The following is a 16566-nucleotide window of genomic DNA, read 5'->3' as shown; positions in this document are numbered from 1 at the left end:
CAGGGTCAACCTGGGCTACAGAGTGACTCAAAAGAGTCAAAGAAAACAAATACATTGGCAAACCGATTCTTTTGGTGCTGTGGATCAAATCTAACATGTGGGGCACACATTCTTCCATTGAAATACATTTCAGACATTCATTTGGGGGTGGGGGAGACTGACTGTCACTATGTAGTCTAGGCTGCCGTTGAACTTGAGATCTTTCTGTCTCAGCCTCCCAAGTTCTAGGATTGTAGGCATGTACCAAAACTCATGGCCATTAAAATTATGTAAAAATCTGTGTACAGTGAGAAACGATGGTCAGGTTATACTTGGCCTTTTAGCCTATCAATTTCCAAATGCCAAACTCTCTCCCTCTCTCCTCCCCGCCCCGCTGTGTATTCCATTTTTTCTGCATCTACTCTAAACTTCAAGTGTTGAGAAGAATTTGTGCCTTGTCAGTTGGTATGAGCACATGAAAGTCAAAATCAAAAGCCAACTTTTTTGATTTCTGTCTTTTAAAATGAAGCTCCGTCTCCTTTTTCTTGGCTGCTCTAACAATATCAGGTTTCCCAGGCAACCTGCAGGCCTCAGAACAGGGCTGTAACCTCAATATGGTGACCCCCCTCTCTCTGAGATATGGGTCACCCCAAAAGAAAGGAAGGAACACGGAGACCACAGAACCAGCTTCTGTGGCACCGACTTGCTTAGTTTGGTAACCTCTTAAGCACAGACTGTGCTGAGGATGGCATTGGCTCCATTCCCTCCAATTTCCTGAAGCCATGCTGTGTAGCTTGGTTCTAAACGGGAGCCACTGGAGGAAATACCAAGGACCAAGAACTATAGTTACCGAGAATTCTAATTCCTTTCATAACCAGGCTCTTTGGTCATACAGAGTACATAACTACTCTGGAAGGTTGCATGAGGCTCACCCAGAGGCCTGGGTAAGGGAGTTGCATTTTTTTGCATCACTGAAGACTTTGAACTGCTGCCTAGACCTGATACAGAACCAAGGCACCCATCCCTAAGCTAGCAGGGTGCTGATTGACAGCTCACATTTGAGCCTGTCCAAGGTAACTCCCCCTTGTCTGCACCCAGAATGGAGACAAGACAATACCTTATTAAGACAATAAAGGTAGGGGTTGGGGATTTGGCTCAGTGGTAGAGCGCTTACCTAGGAAGCACAAGGTCCTGGGTTTGGTCCCCAGCCCCGAAAAAAAAAAAAGAAAAAAAAAAAGGGAAGGCCTAGCTGTCTGGTTTCTGTGAGGACCACTGACTGGACTGAGGTCTCTCATGCAAGTTTGAAAGAGTTTGACTCTTGTCTCTGACTCCTGCCACTGTCATTCACTAAAGCGACTGTTCTACAAAGCAGTCCCCAACAAGTTGCACAAGAGGTCGAGCTGGGAGATTTCAGTGAGTACAAGACCAACCTGAGCTACATAGTAAGCACCAGGCCAGCCAGGGTTACGTAGTAAGGCCCTTGCTCAAAATAAAACAGAAACAAACAATTCTTCCAATTCCCTCCCACTTCAAAAAGCAATCAATTACTAGCAAACCTCCTGCATACAAATCTGTTTGGAAATCTGGTCCCTGGAGAAACCAATCCCTTGTCTTGGCCTCGTTTCTATCACTGTCCTTTCTCTGTTGACGACTTCAATTACTCCAGTGCTTGCTTGATCAACTCAAATGAAGGGCGACTCCCAAATCCTCCCGTTGCCATGGCTGCACTCCCAGCCTGCCCGCTTGCATTTCCCAGAGCCAGGGAGACGTCTTCACCTGAGTATCTAAGTTTTTACTTTCAAATTCAACATACTGAAGGCAGAACCCTCGTTCATGGCCCCTGTTCTTCAACTCAAGTCTCTGTTGTTAATGTTGTCTAGACGCTGGAGACAGACTTCACAAACATTTCGGGCAACCCCTTGGCCAGAAGCCCTCAGTAACCACCTTGGTAACTATAGAATTCAAGAACCATTTCCTATTTTTTCATTCAAGGCCATCCCCACTGACCCCAATCAGCTGCTTTCCTATTAAGCCTCTAATACAATTTCTTAATATTTTTATTTTTTAAACATTTTGTGTATGTGGGTGTTTTGTCTGTGTGTATGTGTATACACTAAATGTGTACCTGGAGGTCAGAAGAGAGTGTCAGATACCCTGGAACTGAAATTATTATAGATGGTTGTAAGCTACTATGTGGATGCTGGGAATTGAACCCGGGTCCTCAAGAATAGCAGCCAGTGCTCTTAATTTCGTGTGAGCCTGGTTTCTGAGGCCAGAAGAGTTCATCAGATCCTTCTGTAATTGGGGTTACATACAGTTGTGAGCCACCATGTGGGTGCTGGGAACCAAATCAAGTCCCGTGGAAGAGCAGCCAGTGCTTTAACCTCTGAGCCATCTCTCCAGCCCTGATCTCTTAATATCCTTATGGCTTGGGTTCCTTTGGAAATCTGATAATAGCTATAGACCCTTTCTCAAAATGTTTTCACAAGCATAAAGCACACAGGATGGCAAAGGAAGTCAGCTGGATTTAAGGTTATCCACACAGACTTTTAATTCGAGGTAGGTAACCAATGCTTCATTGTCAACACAGTAAGTAACAGGATTTAGCAATGGCTCTGATAACTGCCATGATTTAGAAGTATTAATTGACTGGAATAAAGTTTCAAGATATCTGCAGCAGCTTCAGTGACACAGAAGCGTATCTGTGGTTTCTTTAGAGGCGAAAGTCTTAGATACTGCTAAGGCTACTATAACACACTGCTTGGAAAACAGACTAAATTCCAATTAGAGGTTTGTGGTCATCCAGCTGAGCACATCCGTGCAACAAGGACTCTAACCATAGCTATGATTGGCGATTAGTACTTCCTTGAACAAATGCCATATAGCCTATGTCCATCATGGTGAACGTGCCACTCTCTGTGTAGATCCTCTGCCACAAGATACCGGAGCCCGGAGCAGCACAATACATTGCCTGCTCAGCACAGAACGCAGGTGGGCATTTTCACTGGACTTCGTACTCTCTGGTTCCAGTCTTGCTTCAGTGACTTTACTTGCCTCCACTGGCCCAATTAGAAAGCCCTGTGGAGCTTAAGAGATGGTTCATTGCTCTTGCAGAGAACCAGAGTTCAATCCCCACTGCCTGTATGGTGACTTACTACCATCTGCAACTCCAGTTCAAAGAATCAGACACCCTCTTCTAACCCAAGAGGGTACCAGGCATGCATGTAGTGCATACATACATGCAGGCAAAACACCCATACATATAAAACAGATGAATTGTCTAGCCCGGTCTACAGAGTGAGTTTCCAGAAAAGCCAGGGCTACACAGAGAAACCCTGTCTTAAAAAAACAAAACAAAACAAACGAACAAACAAACAAAATGTTTTTTAGAAAAGAACACCCAGGATTCATGTTATGGAGCACCTAGTAGAGTTTAAGTGACCATGATGCTCTTGGGCTTCCGGGATGTTGTCCATCTTTCTCTTGCTACCATGGCATGCAGAGCATAGCACAGTCTTGTACAATGAGAAATCCAAATTGCAATTGTACCCGCATTAGGAAACACTGGGTAGACACCCTGAAACAGCTCCCTGAGTGCCTCAGTGGTCCTTATTGATCAGAGTGCTCTCACCTAAGGCAGAATCAACTGAAGCACATTTTCCAGGAAAGCCTTTTTTTGAGCAGCCTCTAAATTGTGACCGGAGGGACCACTGCCACCTGGAGCAAAAGGATGCTTTGATGAAAAAAAATTTTCCTAGGCAGGAATTATCAGGAGCTAGCCTTCTGCTCATCTCCTCTGCTTTCCATGAACCAGTCTGATCTCTTAAAAAAAAACCTGGTCCCCCTCTTCCCTAGCTCAAGTGTTCCAGAAAATGCCTGCAACCTCATGTTGGTGGAGAAGTGGCTTCTGCCAGTATGGCCCATAATGCTCATGAAAGAAAGGATCAGTTGCTTCTTCAAAAGGCAATATTCCATGACTTCTCATCGTATCTCTTAAGAATAAAAAATATTTAGGGCTATTTATCATAGCATTTTCTCCTTTATAAAGCAATTTTAAAATATTATATGGAACCACAGAAAATTGCCTTGAGCAATTTCATAGGGTTCAATCTATTACATGTTCTTGTTTGTTTCTTGCTGCAATCTTGGGTGTTTGTAGCCCCATTTTACAGAGTGAAGATGAACAAACTTTTGACTAAGGATATATAGGAGCCAACAGGCTTAAGACTTGAAGTAAGTCTGCTGGATGCCCAGCTGCATGCTCTTGATCTTTAGGTAGGATACTCCAGCTTGGAAGATCCTTAAAGCAATGATGTGGGGAGAGACAGGGCCAGGAGGCTGTTTTCTGAGCCTACCCTCAAGAGTCCCAAGTTGGTTTTACTTTGGGACCTTTTTTTAGTGGAGGAAATCAGTGGGTGCCCAGGTGTCTACACATGATGTTCAAAGTGACGAGGTGACAAGTTAAACTTTGGGGACTTTGAGAGAGAGGTACAATGGAAACAATATCCAGGCCACATGATACCATGGAAGAATGTGCCCATATTCTTGCATTCATTCACCTAAAGCAACTACTGTGTAGTTCCCACAGACATGACAGGCTCTCCAGGAACCTTTGTGCTATGGACATTTGGGACAGAGGTATATTCAAGGGGGCTTCTGGATCTTGGCCAGCCGGTGAAGGGGCAGGATGTTGGGAGCCAGAAAGCCATCATGCTGGCATTTTGAGTGGCTGTGAAATCACCCTGTTTTCCTAGCCCTGCTTGGCTTGTTTGGAGGTTACAGCTTGTGTGATCAGGCAGAAAGAAGCTAGCATGCTGCCTGGCCCATCAGGAGTCGGATACCACTGAGAGGTTCTGGCTGTTGGGCTGGCCACAGGAGCAGGAGGATAAAAGAGGAATGCTGGCACCCCACCCTACGCTCTTCGGAGGTGATGGGGACACTGCAGACAGTGCTGGTGACCAATGGCTCCCTCTCAGACTTCCACAGGAGAAAATTCTTTTCTCCTGCAGCAAAGCTGCTCTGAACCTTGGCTAGCCCCAGGCTCTGTTTTGGTAGCTGGCCAGTTAGGAAGGCCAGGCAAGGGAGGAGGACTGGCTTGGAAATCATCAAGCAGTGGACACTGGGCCATCACCTTTGCCCAGGGAAAGCATGTGTCCCTGGAAGGGATAATCCCATTTCTCAGCATCCTATCAACCTCAGAGTGGGGAGCAGCCCTCAAAGCTACTGTAGAGTCCCAATGCTTCCCCAAACTGGCCCGGTGGTCTCAGACTGGGACAAAGCTGGATGTCTCATCACCTGGAGTCTACAGATACTGTCTTCTTCTGCATTGCCAGCACCCATCAGGTACCACACCCCAAGCTCAAACAGTCCATAACCGTTCCTTTGCTTACCATTCCACGCTCCAGGCTGTGATGCCATGGCTGTCACTACTGCTGCATAGGACCACAGTAGCTGTGGGCCACCCGAGTTAAGATCTCACAGTTGAGTAAGCCACAATGTGGGTTCCTCCCACCACACCCTCCCTGACCTCAGAGTTAGGGCTTTCCTCAAAGCCCTGTTGCCACACAACTCAGTTTTGATAAAAAAGGAAATGGGTACTGGCTCTTAAATGCAATGAAACTTGTAAGAAGGGCTGCCTCTGGAGGGGAACCGGTGCTGGGTCTCAGAATACCCCCGAGTAGCAAGTGCTTTCTTCATCTCTGGCCAGTAGAACTGGAACCCATTGAAAAGAGGAGGACCTTTGGGTCTTTGGTACCTTTGCTCACAGCTCAAAGCTGGACAGGTCCTGAGAAGTCGCACCATTTTACTTCCTAATCCATCCCTACCAACCTCAGAGGCTCACAGCTCAGATGACATTTTAGATATCCCTGCCTGCTCAACCTCCACTGTCCACTACCATCTCCACCAGCCACGTGTGGCTCTTCAGCATTTAAAATTGGATGGAATTGTAAAATCCACACGAGATTTCAAAATCCAACAATGGAAATGGACAATGCTTTAATTTTTTTTTTTTTTTTTTTTTTTTTTTTTTGGAGCTGGGGACCGAACCCAGGGCCTTGCGCTTGCTAGGCAAATGCTCTAACGCTGAGCTAAATCCCCAACCCCCGCTTTAATAATTTTAATGTGGATTACATGTGGTTTTATTTTGTTACATATTGGATTAAATAAAAATATAACATTAAATTAATCTCACCTCTTTTCCTTTTTTTATAGTGCTAGAGCTAGAACTCTGGGCTTTACCTGTTTGTTAAATGCTGCAATGCTGAGTTAGGGCTCTAGGGCTCTTTTTATTTTTGAAATGTGACTCCTGGAAATGGAGGCTGCTACTGCCAAAACTGCTAAATAGGTGAATGGAACAAAATAGATGATAATCTAAAACCAGCTCCTGCATGTAAGAGCAAAGGCAGCATTTTCAGATCTCTATGTGTAACATTTGAGCATTACTGGAAAATCCAAAATCCCTTATGTGCCTCGTTACTGTGGTTCTCATAACATTTGTCTTGGTTGGAATGGTGCTGGATCTTCTATTTTAAGCACATGCCCACCAGTAGGGATGGTTCCATACATCACGCTGCATCCACACAGATGGGGGCTGGGGTTAGAGCTCAGAGCACCTTCCTAGCACATGCACAGCCCTGGGTCCCTAGCACAGACAAAGAGGAAGCGGGAAAACATTAGAGTTAATAGTAAATTAAAAGGCAGGGCTCGAGATGGGGTGGGGTGAGGGAGGCAAAAACAGGGCATGGTGGTGTATGCCTATAATCTTAGCTACTCAGGAAACTGAAGAGGATCAAAGATTCTAGGCTAGCCTGAGCCATAAAGTGAGTTCAAGACCAATAGGGTAACTCAGCAAGATCCTGTCTCAAAAACTTAAAATAGAAGGCTGAGGACACATACGCCTTAGTAGTAGAGTGCACAGAGCTTGTCTAGCAGATGTGAGGCCCTAGGTTCAGTTTGTACAGAGTGGGGGAAGGGCAAATGGAGGGTGTGGCAGTATACTTCTGCAATCCTAGCATTCTAGAGGCTGAAGCAGAAAGGGCACAAGTTGAAGTACTACAGCTTTGGTTGCATAGCAAGATGCTGTCTCAAACCCAAATAACGAATAACAATAAACGAACGAAAAATCGAGGGCCAGCATGCACAGTGCCATCTTCAATGTACATGTGAAACATACACAGGCTTACATACATAGGGAAGGAGTCTGTAATGACACAGGAGTTACTGTTCCCATTGCTGCCCTCCAGGTAGTGTGTGGAGAACTTGAGAGCAAAGGGTGGGGGTAGGGTGGAGGTGGGAACAGGACTGTGACCTGCTCTTTTCCTTTGAGATCTTTCAGTACTATTTGAAATGTTAACACATGTGAGGTTTCCCTAATGGAAACCACAAGAACAAAACTGGATAAAATAGATTACCATTCCGTACATTAAGATAATGTCCTAGAATACATCGTATAACCAGACTATTAAAGGAAAAATAAACCACTTTCTATTTGCACCGCTGTCTCTATTTGTGTCCTTGTAAGCACCCCTCTTCTTTTCTTCTTTCTTCCTCTTCCTTTTCTGTCCCTTCTCCTCTTCCACTTTCAAATCCCACAAGGATCTGTGAATGAAGAGCCATTCCCTTTTTGTTGGCCCTTGGCTCCCCTTAAGCAGGGCTGACCTCTGTGTTAAAAGGGTTGAGGCAGGGCACCATGCCATTGTTGGTACCATAGCCAGCCGTGTGCACAGTGGACAGCAAGACTCATCTAGAGAAAAAGCATCTTGCTTAGCGATTACGTCACATTTATATTTACATAGGCCTGCTTAGGGAGAGACAAATAGCAGCTCACAAAATGATTCTTTTTTTTCTTTTATGGTTCAAGGGTCACCAGGGATGGGGTAAATGTAGGGGGTGAGATGGCTTGGTTCAACTTTGGGAAACCAATTTAATTGCCACCTGCAGTTTAAAATCGCTAAGAGGGTCAAGCATTCTGAAAAGGAGAACTATAGAGGTTGGAGAAAGGAGAAAAGCTCTCCAGCTTCTGGGAAGTAGGTGTAACGAGAGATTTGTTTGCTCTGAGGCAGATGGGAATCGCAGTCCTTAGAGTTTAATTGAGAGAGGGAGAAAAGACAAGAGATCCCCACCAATTGTCAGTGGATAATGGCTTCTGAAGGGTGGGCCCGCACGGATTGAGAAAGGCAAGCCCTGCTGATGAGTGCGGGGACAAGTGGTGTGGGAAAATAGCACATTCTTTATTGAGCTCATTCTCAGTGCACATCAAACAGTTTCAAATAAAGAGGGGCCTTGGGTGCCTATTTGAACCCCATGCCCGCTCTGCTTAAAAGAAAGGTTTAAGGAGCTAATGCAGTGAGGAGCAAAAGCTTGCAAAATATGACAATAAATCATTTGCATGAAGTCTCCTTGGGAACTCAAATGCATGCTTACCTGCAGTTAGGAGACTCAAGTTTGTCCTTGGCCCTTACTGTCTCTTCCCCTTTCAGACCCTCTTGTCTTCTGGCCTCTCAGAACAGAAAGCTATTGGGCTAAAGGTTTGAAAGGAATCCAATTCAAAGCACATATACTTCCCCCTCCTAGAGATTGTAGACTGAACAATGTTTTCCACAGCCTCCCTTAATGAAAACTATGCTATTTTTAAAGTAATAGTCCATTCAATCCTTGGGAGTGGAGGATTTACCTTTAAAGGGAAATCTGCATCAAATGCAAAGCCGATGAATATCTGGATTTATTATTCTTCACCAAGGCAAATTTTTAAAATACTAAATGGTTATTGACGATGAAGTCTAGCAACTGATTTCTGGACTGAAGGACTAGCATCACACTGCTCTACATAAGGGACATGGAACCTTAAACAGTGCCCCTCGGCAGCTTTGGGACTGGCTGCTACTCGAAGTGATCTAAGTCGTGCATGTACTGTCAGTCAAAATACCTACTGTGTGTTCCTCACCCCACAATCAATTCCTCAGTCAGCTCCATTGATTCCATTTCTAAAATCTACACATATCTGATCATTTCACACACCGGCATTACCATTACTTAGCATAAACTGCCATAGTGGGCAGAAATTCCCCAAAGCACTCTCTCCTGCCTTCTGGATTCTACCTAGCAGCCACAAACATCTATTTGTTTATAGGAACTCAACACTACTTTCATGCTAGACAAGTATTCTTCCACTGAGCCATGCCCCCAGTGCAAGCAGTCAATTTAGGGAACCAGGCAGAGATAGGCAGGAGACATGGAAGGAGGGTACTGGGAAAGGGAATGACTGAGAACAAAATACAATGACACATATATGAAAATGTCATGGGAACAAGAATACCCTTGGCAGGGAATAGGGAGGCAAAGATTAAAACAGACACAGAAGGAACACCCATTCAGAGCCTGCCCCATATGTGGCCCATACATATACAGCCATCCAATTAGACAAGATGAATGAAGCAAAGAAGTGCAGGCCGACAGGAGCCGGATGTAGATCGCTCCTGAGAGACACAGCCAGAATACAGCAAACACAGGCGAATGCCAGCAGCAAACCACTGAACTGAGAATGGAACCCCCATTGAAGGAATCAGAGAAAGAACTGGAAGAGCTTGAAGGGGCTCGAGACCCCATATGTACAACAATGCCAACCAACCAGAGCTTCCAGGGACTAAGCCACGACCTAAAGTCTATACATGGACTGACCCTGGACTCTGACCTCATAGGTAGCAATGAATAGCCCAGTAAGAGCACCAGTGGAAGGGGAAGCCCTTGGTCCTGCCAAGACTGAACCCCCAGTGAACGGGATTGTTGGGGGGAGGGCGGTAATGGGGGAGGATGGGGAGGGGAACACTCATATAGAAGGGGAGGGGGGGATTAGGGGGATGTTGGCCAGGAAACCAGGAAGGGAATAACATTCGAAATGTAAATAAATACTCAAGTTAATAAAGATAAAAAAAAAACGAAAGAAAATGTCACAACGAAACAGTCTCTTTGTATGCTAACCTAAACATCTATAATAAAATCAACACAAACAAAGGAATTCAGGCTGACTGTGGTGGTGTACATCTTTAATCCTCCATACTCTATAGGCAGAGGCAATAGGATCTCTAATGAATTCAAGTCCAGCCTGGTCTATATAGAGTTCCAGGACAGCCATGGCTGTACACAGCGAGACTCTGTCTCACAAAGTAAAGAACTCTTCTGCTATATATCTCTTCTGCTTGGACTTTGCATGAGGTAATCTTTAACAAAAGTCTCCCTAACCCTCTTTTGAAACCGTCCTGCCAGCAAGGACCCTGTCTGATTTTTGCTCACCTTCATGTCCCCAGGCTCGGCCTCATGGCTGGCACAAAGGACACATTTATTTATTGAATGAAGGAGTGGATTTGCTTTTCTTTTCTTCTTTCTAAGGTAAGGTCTCACTCTGCAGCTCATGCTGACCTGGAACTCACTATAGAGCCTAGTCTAGACTTAAACTCTTGGCAATCCTCCTGCCTCAGCCACCAGAGATTACCAAGGAGTGAATGGTAACCGCTAATATTCTCACTGCACTCTAAAGGTAGCAAACATCTCAGCTGATGCTCCGAGTAACCCTGCCACAGGCCTTATGTGTTCTCATCTTATAGGTGAGGAAAGCAAGGCGCCAAGTACTGCTTCCACCGAGTTAATGCAGCTGCATTGAAATGCAGCTCTGACAGGGTCACAATGCCATGCCATTCTGGCTCTGTCTCCTTGGAGAACTACAAAACTGAAGAAAGCAGTGTGGAGTCGCAGCACTTTGATATTTCTTGGCTGAATAAGAGGCCACTTCACTCAGGCCTTTAGGGCCCAGAGGCAGGTCCTGTGGGGGCTCCCTGCCAACCAGCCAGGGGAGGGATTCTAAATCAGGCTTTCTTGGATGACTTAGAGAGACACTGTAACTACAGTGACCTTATTTCCTGAATCAAAAATCAGGATTCTTGGTCTGACAAAGAACAGAATCCTTAAAACTAGGACTTTTTTTTTTTTTTTTTTGGAAATCCAGGTCATGGAGTTGCTGTACCCATGCCACATGGTAGCTACATAATGGGGACTTCTCAGCAAATTCTGACCCAGCCTCTTCAGTTCATTACATCTCAAAAAGATTAAAAAAAAAACATAAAACCCAAACTGTTTCTGGGCCTCACACCAAATTCCTTCCACCTCCTCTTTCCACGTGTTTGCTTAATTACTCCCCTTCCTCGCTCGTCTTTTCTGTTATCAGCTTTCTTCCTGGTCTGCATGAGCGACTTTCTATGTCCTGCTTGCTGATGGGTGCCATAAGCAAGAGGTTGAGGGAAATCATAAGTGAAACTGCTTGGGAACCATGGCAACAGGGCCCATGGCAACAGGGGCCAAGCACAGAAAGACAGCCTTCCCCACCCATCCTGGTTTCAGCTTTAGATCCAGTGGTCCTGATAAGGCCCAATGACTCCACTGTGTCATTTAATGAGGCAGGCATCATGGCAAAATGCTGGTCCTAGGAAGTGTTAGAATGCTCCTGTTTCACTGGGCCACGAAGCAGTAGTAAACTCACAGAAAAAGGTGTGGTCACATCTAAGGTTGGAGCGAACATTTGCCCCAAGCACCCTTCATATTTGGCTCAATATACTCAGAGTTCTCCCAATGGGCAAACAGACTCCAGTATGAGGGTGACAGTCACAAAACTCAGGAGTCACTGTCCTTGTGGACTTGGAAGGCAACAATTATATCGTCCAAACGATCCATCCCAAGGGTTTATTGCAGTGTCTGGGGAAAGCACACTTTCAGAGGCCTTTTCCTGTGAAGAGTATCTGCCTCTCCAAGGTACCAGATATCCAAGAGCCTGCACCCCAGTCTCCTATTGAAGAAAAAAGGAGCAGCAGAAACAGCCTCTGCCTTGCTTTTTTTCCCTCTCATTTTAGATGCTGAGCTATTTCAAGCTATGCAAAAGTACCATTAGAAACAAATTCATTTTGCCATATTTGCCCCAGCGGAAGCTTCTGTGCCTCCCCAACTGCAGAGGAAGCGCTGTCCCGAACTGGATGTCTCTGTCCCACACGCATACTTAAAAAGGTGCTGTGTATGTGCTCACAAATCATAAGCTATTTCATATTGCTTTGTATATTTTGACCCACATCTAATTGTACATAAATAACCTTTTTACAATGAGCTCTCTTTGCCTCATGGCATGTTTGCGAGAGACATCCATGTTGATACAGGTAGCGTTTTTCAGGCAAGCTGGTGGTATGTAGTATTCCACTGTGGAGCACACAATTTTATTTATTACTGTGTTCCCCACCTCTCTCCTGAAAATAATATCGGGAGCTGGGGGAGATGGATTAGTCAGTAATGTGCCTGCTACACAAACAAAGAGACCTGAGTTTGGTTCTGAAGGACCGTTGTAAAAAGCCAGGCATGATAGCATGTCTGTATTTCCAGTGCTGAAGGAAGATGGTGTACAGATGGCCAGGCAAATCTTTACAAATGGTTAAACGCCAGCCAGGATGAACTGTAGGCTCGGTGAGAGACCCATGTCTCACAAAACGGGAGAGAGAGCAATAGAGGGGGGCACTGACCATCAACCTCTAGCCTCCATGCATGTGTGCACATGTGCACACACACCTACACATGCACAGACATATACCTACTTACACTGCATACATACAAAAATAACCAAGTTGTCATATCTGGGCGTGGTGGTGCACACTTGTAACCCCAGCACTTAAGAAGCTAAGGCAGAAGAATTGCTGTGAATTCAAGACCAGTGTGGGATATATAAGGAAACCCTGTCTCAAAACAAACAAACAAGAAACCGTGCTACACCATTATGAATATTCATAGTTTATTTGACATGGTTCATTCATAGGAAAGTTGTAGCCTGAATATGTAGGAACACAATAGCTGCAGGAAAGAGTGAGAGTGTAACTTTTATTTTATCACACTGATGATGGAACTCAAGGCCTGTGCATGGTAGGCAAGTATCTATCACCAAGCTACCCCCCTAGACCCCTTTTGAGGGCAATATTTTGGTGCTTAGCCAATGTACTTGTCCATGCCCTATTTGATCTAATAGCTGAACTTGCATAAAGCTATACTAGGAGAACACTTGCCTGTGTGCACAGATAAATGCACAAGGATGCTCACTGCCCACTACTAAGAATAGGGTGACTTTGCTGTCACCCTGTTTCCATCAAAGGGGGTTGGGACAGATAAACCACCAGAGAATCATCTACCTCATAGAATGTCATGGACTTTAGAAGAAGGAGGACTAAGAAGGCTTTCTCATCTACCTATCCTATTCTCCTGGGCAAAAGAAATAATGCCATTTATATTACAGAGCTAGATACCATGGAGGTAACTTGTAAATGTCTTTGCCTTAGATGGAGAGAATCTTGCTAATGACAGGTAGGGACCAGGCCAGAGCTCCACATTTGCAAGGCTGTTGGAAGCTTAGAAAGAGAGCTTCACTGTACTACTTTGCAGTAGTAAACTCACAGAAAAAGGTGTGACTGCATGTAAGGTTGGAGCGAACATTTACCCCAAGCACACTTCATATTTGACTCAACATACTTAGGTCCCTCAATGGACAGACACGCTCCAGTATGAGGGTGACAGTCACAAAAACTGAAGAACATTGGCAGACAGAGGAGATGCCTTGCCTTGTCTCCATGCTAAACAACCAGCTGAAAGAAAGGCTTCCCTTGTACTTTTGAATCATCACTAAGTAGAACTGTTTGGGGAGCCTGGCTGTGCATTGACTTGGACAGTCCAAACTTAGCTCGAGACTCATAAGCAGGGACTTGAGAGATGGCTCAACAGTTAAGAGCACTTGCTGCTTTTGCAGAGGACCCAGGTCCAATTCTCAGCATTGATGTTTACTACCTTCTATAACACCAGTTCCAGGGAATCAGATTCTCCCTTATGACCTCCGTGAACACCAAGCATGCATGTGGTGTAAATAATAATAATAATAATAATAATAATAATAATAATAATAATAGTACAATAATAACAATAGTACATAAATACATACATACATACATACATACATACATACATACATGGGCAGGCAAAACCCTCGATCGCATAAAATGCATGGCAGCTAACATCCATCCAGTGCCCTCTTCTGGCCTCTGCCGACACTGCACACAGGCAGTGCGCAGACATATATGCAGGCAAAATACCCATGCACATAAAAAAATAAAATCTCAAAAAATAAAATATAGCAAATGGAATTATGTCTAATGCAAAAGAATCTCCATAGCAAAGGAGGTAACCAAGAGTAAAGAAACAAAAGAAAGAGCGGGAGAAAATGGTCACAAACTATGCATATGACTAGAGGTTAATGGACTTAACTCACCAGGAAAACAAGCAAAGCCAATGCCTGAATCAAAAATTTAAACATGAATGAATATTGGGCTGGAGAGATGGCTCAGCAGTTAGGAGTGTATACTGCTCTTGCCATCAATGCTCTGATGAGGTGTACAAGAAGACTGAGCAGTAGAAGGACCCAAAGGCTGCCACCATCTTCCTGTGAAACCAAAGGTAGCAAACAGTTTTGACATAGGGAAGGGGCTCATGAAGCCGCACATCTCACTGAAGGCCTGTGGGCAGTTAATGGGTACTGCAAAAGGGGGCTGCCATTTTCCTCAGGAATGAGAGAGGACAATGAAGAGTGAAATGCTCAAGACACAGTATCCACCCATGTATGAAATTGTCAGAGAACAACAAATTTAAAGAATAGAATCAAGCAGGACATGGAGGTGGTTGGGGGGTACTCTAGTGAACTTTTTCTTTAACACACTAACTTCACTTTTGAGAAGTTAAAAACATTTTTAAATGAAAGGTGTTTTTGTGCAGTGTAGTGCAGTTCTCAGACTGCTTGTCTTTTTTTTTCTTTTCCAGAGCTGGGGACCGAACCCAGGGCCTTGCACTTGCTAGGCAAGTGCTCTACCACTGAGCTAAATCCCCAACCCGAAAGGTGTTTTTGAAGTTAGAACATGGCACAGATAAGCTGACCTGATGGCACATGGCTATGGTTCCACACTTGGGAAGCTAGGGCGGGAGTGTGGTGAGTCCAAGGCCAGCTTGATCTACATAGTGAGCTCAGTCCAAGGCCAGCTTGATCTACATAGTGAGCTCTAGAGCAGTCAGGGCTATTTTACAGCAAAATGCTATCTCAAGAAAAAAACAAAAGCCCAAAGCAAAACCAAAGACAAACATACAAAAGCAAAAAAGAAAGGAAAAAGGAAAGAAAGAAAGAGAGAGAGAGAGAGAGAAAGAAGGAAAGAGTACAAATAGTGACTGAAATGTGCATGGATAACTGAAATTCAGGATTCATTGCCATAGGCCAAAGAGGCTGTAAGAACAGAGCATTCAGTAAAAATATCTGTAAGCTCAAAGGTATGCAGACAAGACAGGCTAGTCAGGGGTGAGGAGACGCCTTCTGGCTGGCACCAAGGGGAAGGATACTTGAGAATGCTCTTCTAAACTCTAGCCAGATTCCAGATGCTTCTGTAAGATGTCCTAGGAAATGTGCAATAGATCAGGAGTAAGTTGGGGGTGGTACATCAAAAGGAGTCATCAGCCTGATGGTCATGTTCAGTATGGGCCCAAGTAGGTCTGAAACGTGGTACCAAAAGATGTCACCAAGATGCTAATACCCACGAGAGTCAGGCCTTGAAGCTAAAGCAAAAGCTTTTTTCAGAAGACTCATGTGGGATTGCTTTTTGTCATGCCTTCTTTGTGCTATTAGGAAAAACAACATAAGCTGGCATGTAGCTTGTTTGGAAGAGTGTTGGCCTACTATGCAGGAAGCCTTGGGTTGGATCCTTACTATAAACAGAGTGTGTTGCTGTGATGCATCCTTGTCAGTCCAGCACTGTGCAGGTCCAGGTCAAAGGATCAGAAGAAGTTCAAGATCAACCTCTGCTACTTGTAAAATAGGAGGTTAACCTGGAATATGGGAAAGACTATCTGAAAGAAAGGAAGAAAAGAGGAAAGAAAGGATGGAGGGGGAGGGAAGGAGGAGAGAGGAAGGAGGAAGAAAGGAAGGAAGAGAAAGAAAGAAGTAAAAACCATGTAAATCATGATAACACAGAAAAGATCACTGACCAACCCTCAGGTAAAGGTGAGCACACCATCTGAAGAACTCGAGATTATTAGGCACTTTTACTTCAGGCCCAGACTCTGTGAAGTCATGAGTTAACTTGTGGGAGAATGATAAGCTGCAAATGATTTTTGTCTGATAGCGGTTAAAATTAATTCTGTTCAGCAGGAAAAGTAGTCCCCCAAAATTATAGTTATATTATCTTGTAGAACAACCATTTTAATCGTACTTCAATTTTCTTTTCAAGGCTCTCATATCTACTTCTAAAAATATTTTTGGTTGAGGTGCTAGGCACGACTTCCACCATGTAGCTGTATTCTAGTTCTTTTTAAAAAATTATTAGATGTATCCATTTTCTTCTTCTTCTTCTTCTTCTTCTTCTTCTTCTTCTTCTTCTTCTTCTTCTTCTTCTTCTTCTTCTTCTTCTTCTTCTCCTCCTCCTCCTCCTCCTCCTCCTCCTCCTCCTCCTCCTCCTCTTCCTCCTCCTCCTTCTCCTCGTCCTC

General features: G+C 44.5%; 1 protein-coding gene across 11 annotated transcripts in view; it reads right to left on the bottom strand.

Annotated features, from left to right (window-relative positions):
- Positions 1-16566, bottom strand: part of Nhsl2 (NHS-like 2) — a 239526-nt gene that overhangs the window by 48745 nt on the left and 174215 nt on the right. For 3 of the 11 annotated variants that reach the window (XM_087599929.1, XM_087599931.1, XM_087599932.1), the window contains exon 1: positions 5370-5448. In XM_087599929.1, the coding sequence (XP_087456055.1) occupies positions 5370-5397 (28 nt within the window). In that variant the 5' untranslated portion in view covers positions 5398-5448. 11 annotated transcript variants of the gene reach the window in all.

This window comes from Rattus norvegicus, chromosome X (assembly GCF_021556685.1).
Source record: "Rattus norvegicus strain SHRSP/BbbUtx chromosome X, alternate assembly SHRSP_T2T, whole genome shotgun sequence".
Classification (NCBI taxonomy): domain Eukaryota; kingdom Metazoa; phylum Chordata; class Mammalia; order Rodentia; family Muridae; genus Rattus; species Rattus norvegicus.
The sequence above is the reverse complement of the archived record's forward strand: the minus strand, read 5'-3'. Positions and strand labels throughout refer to the sequence as shown.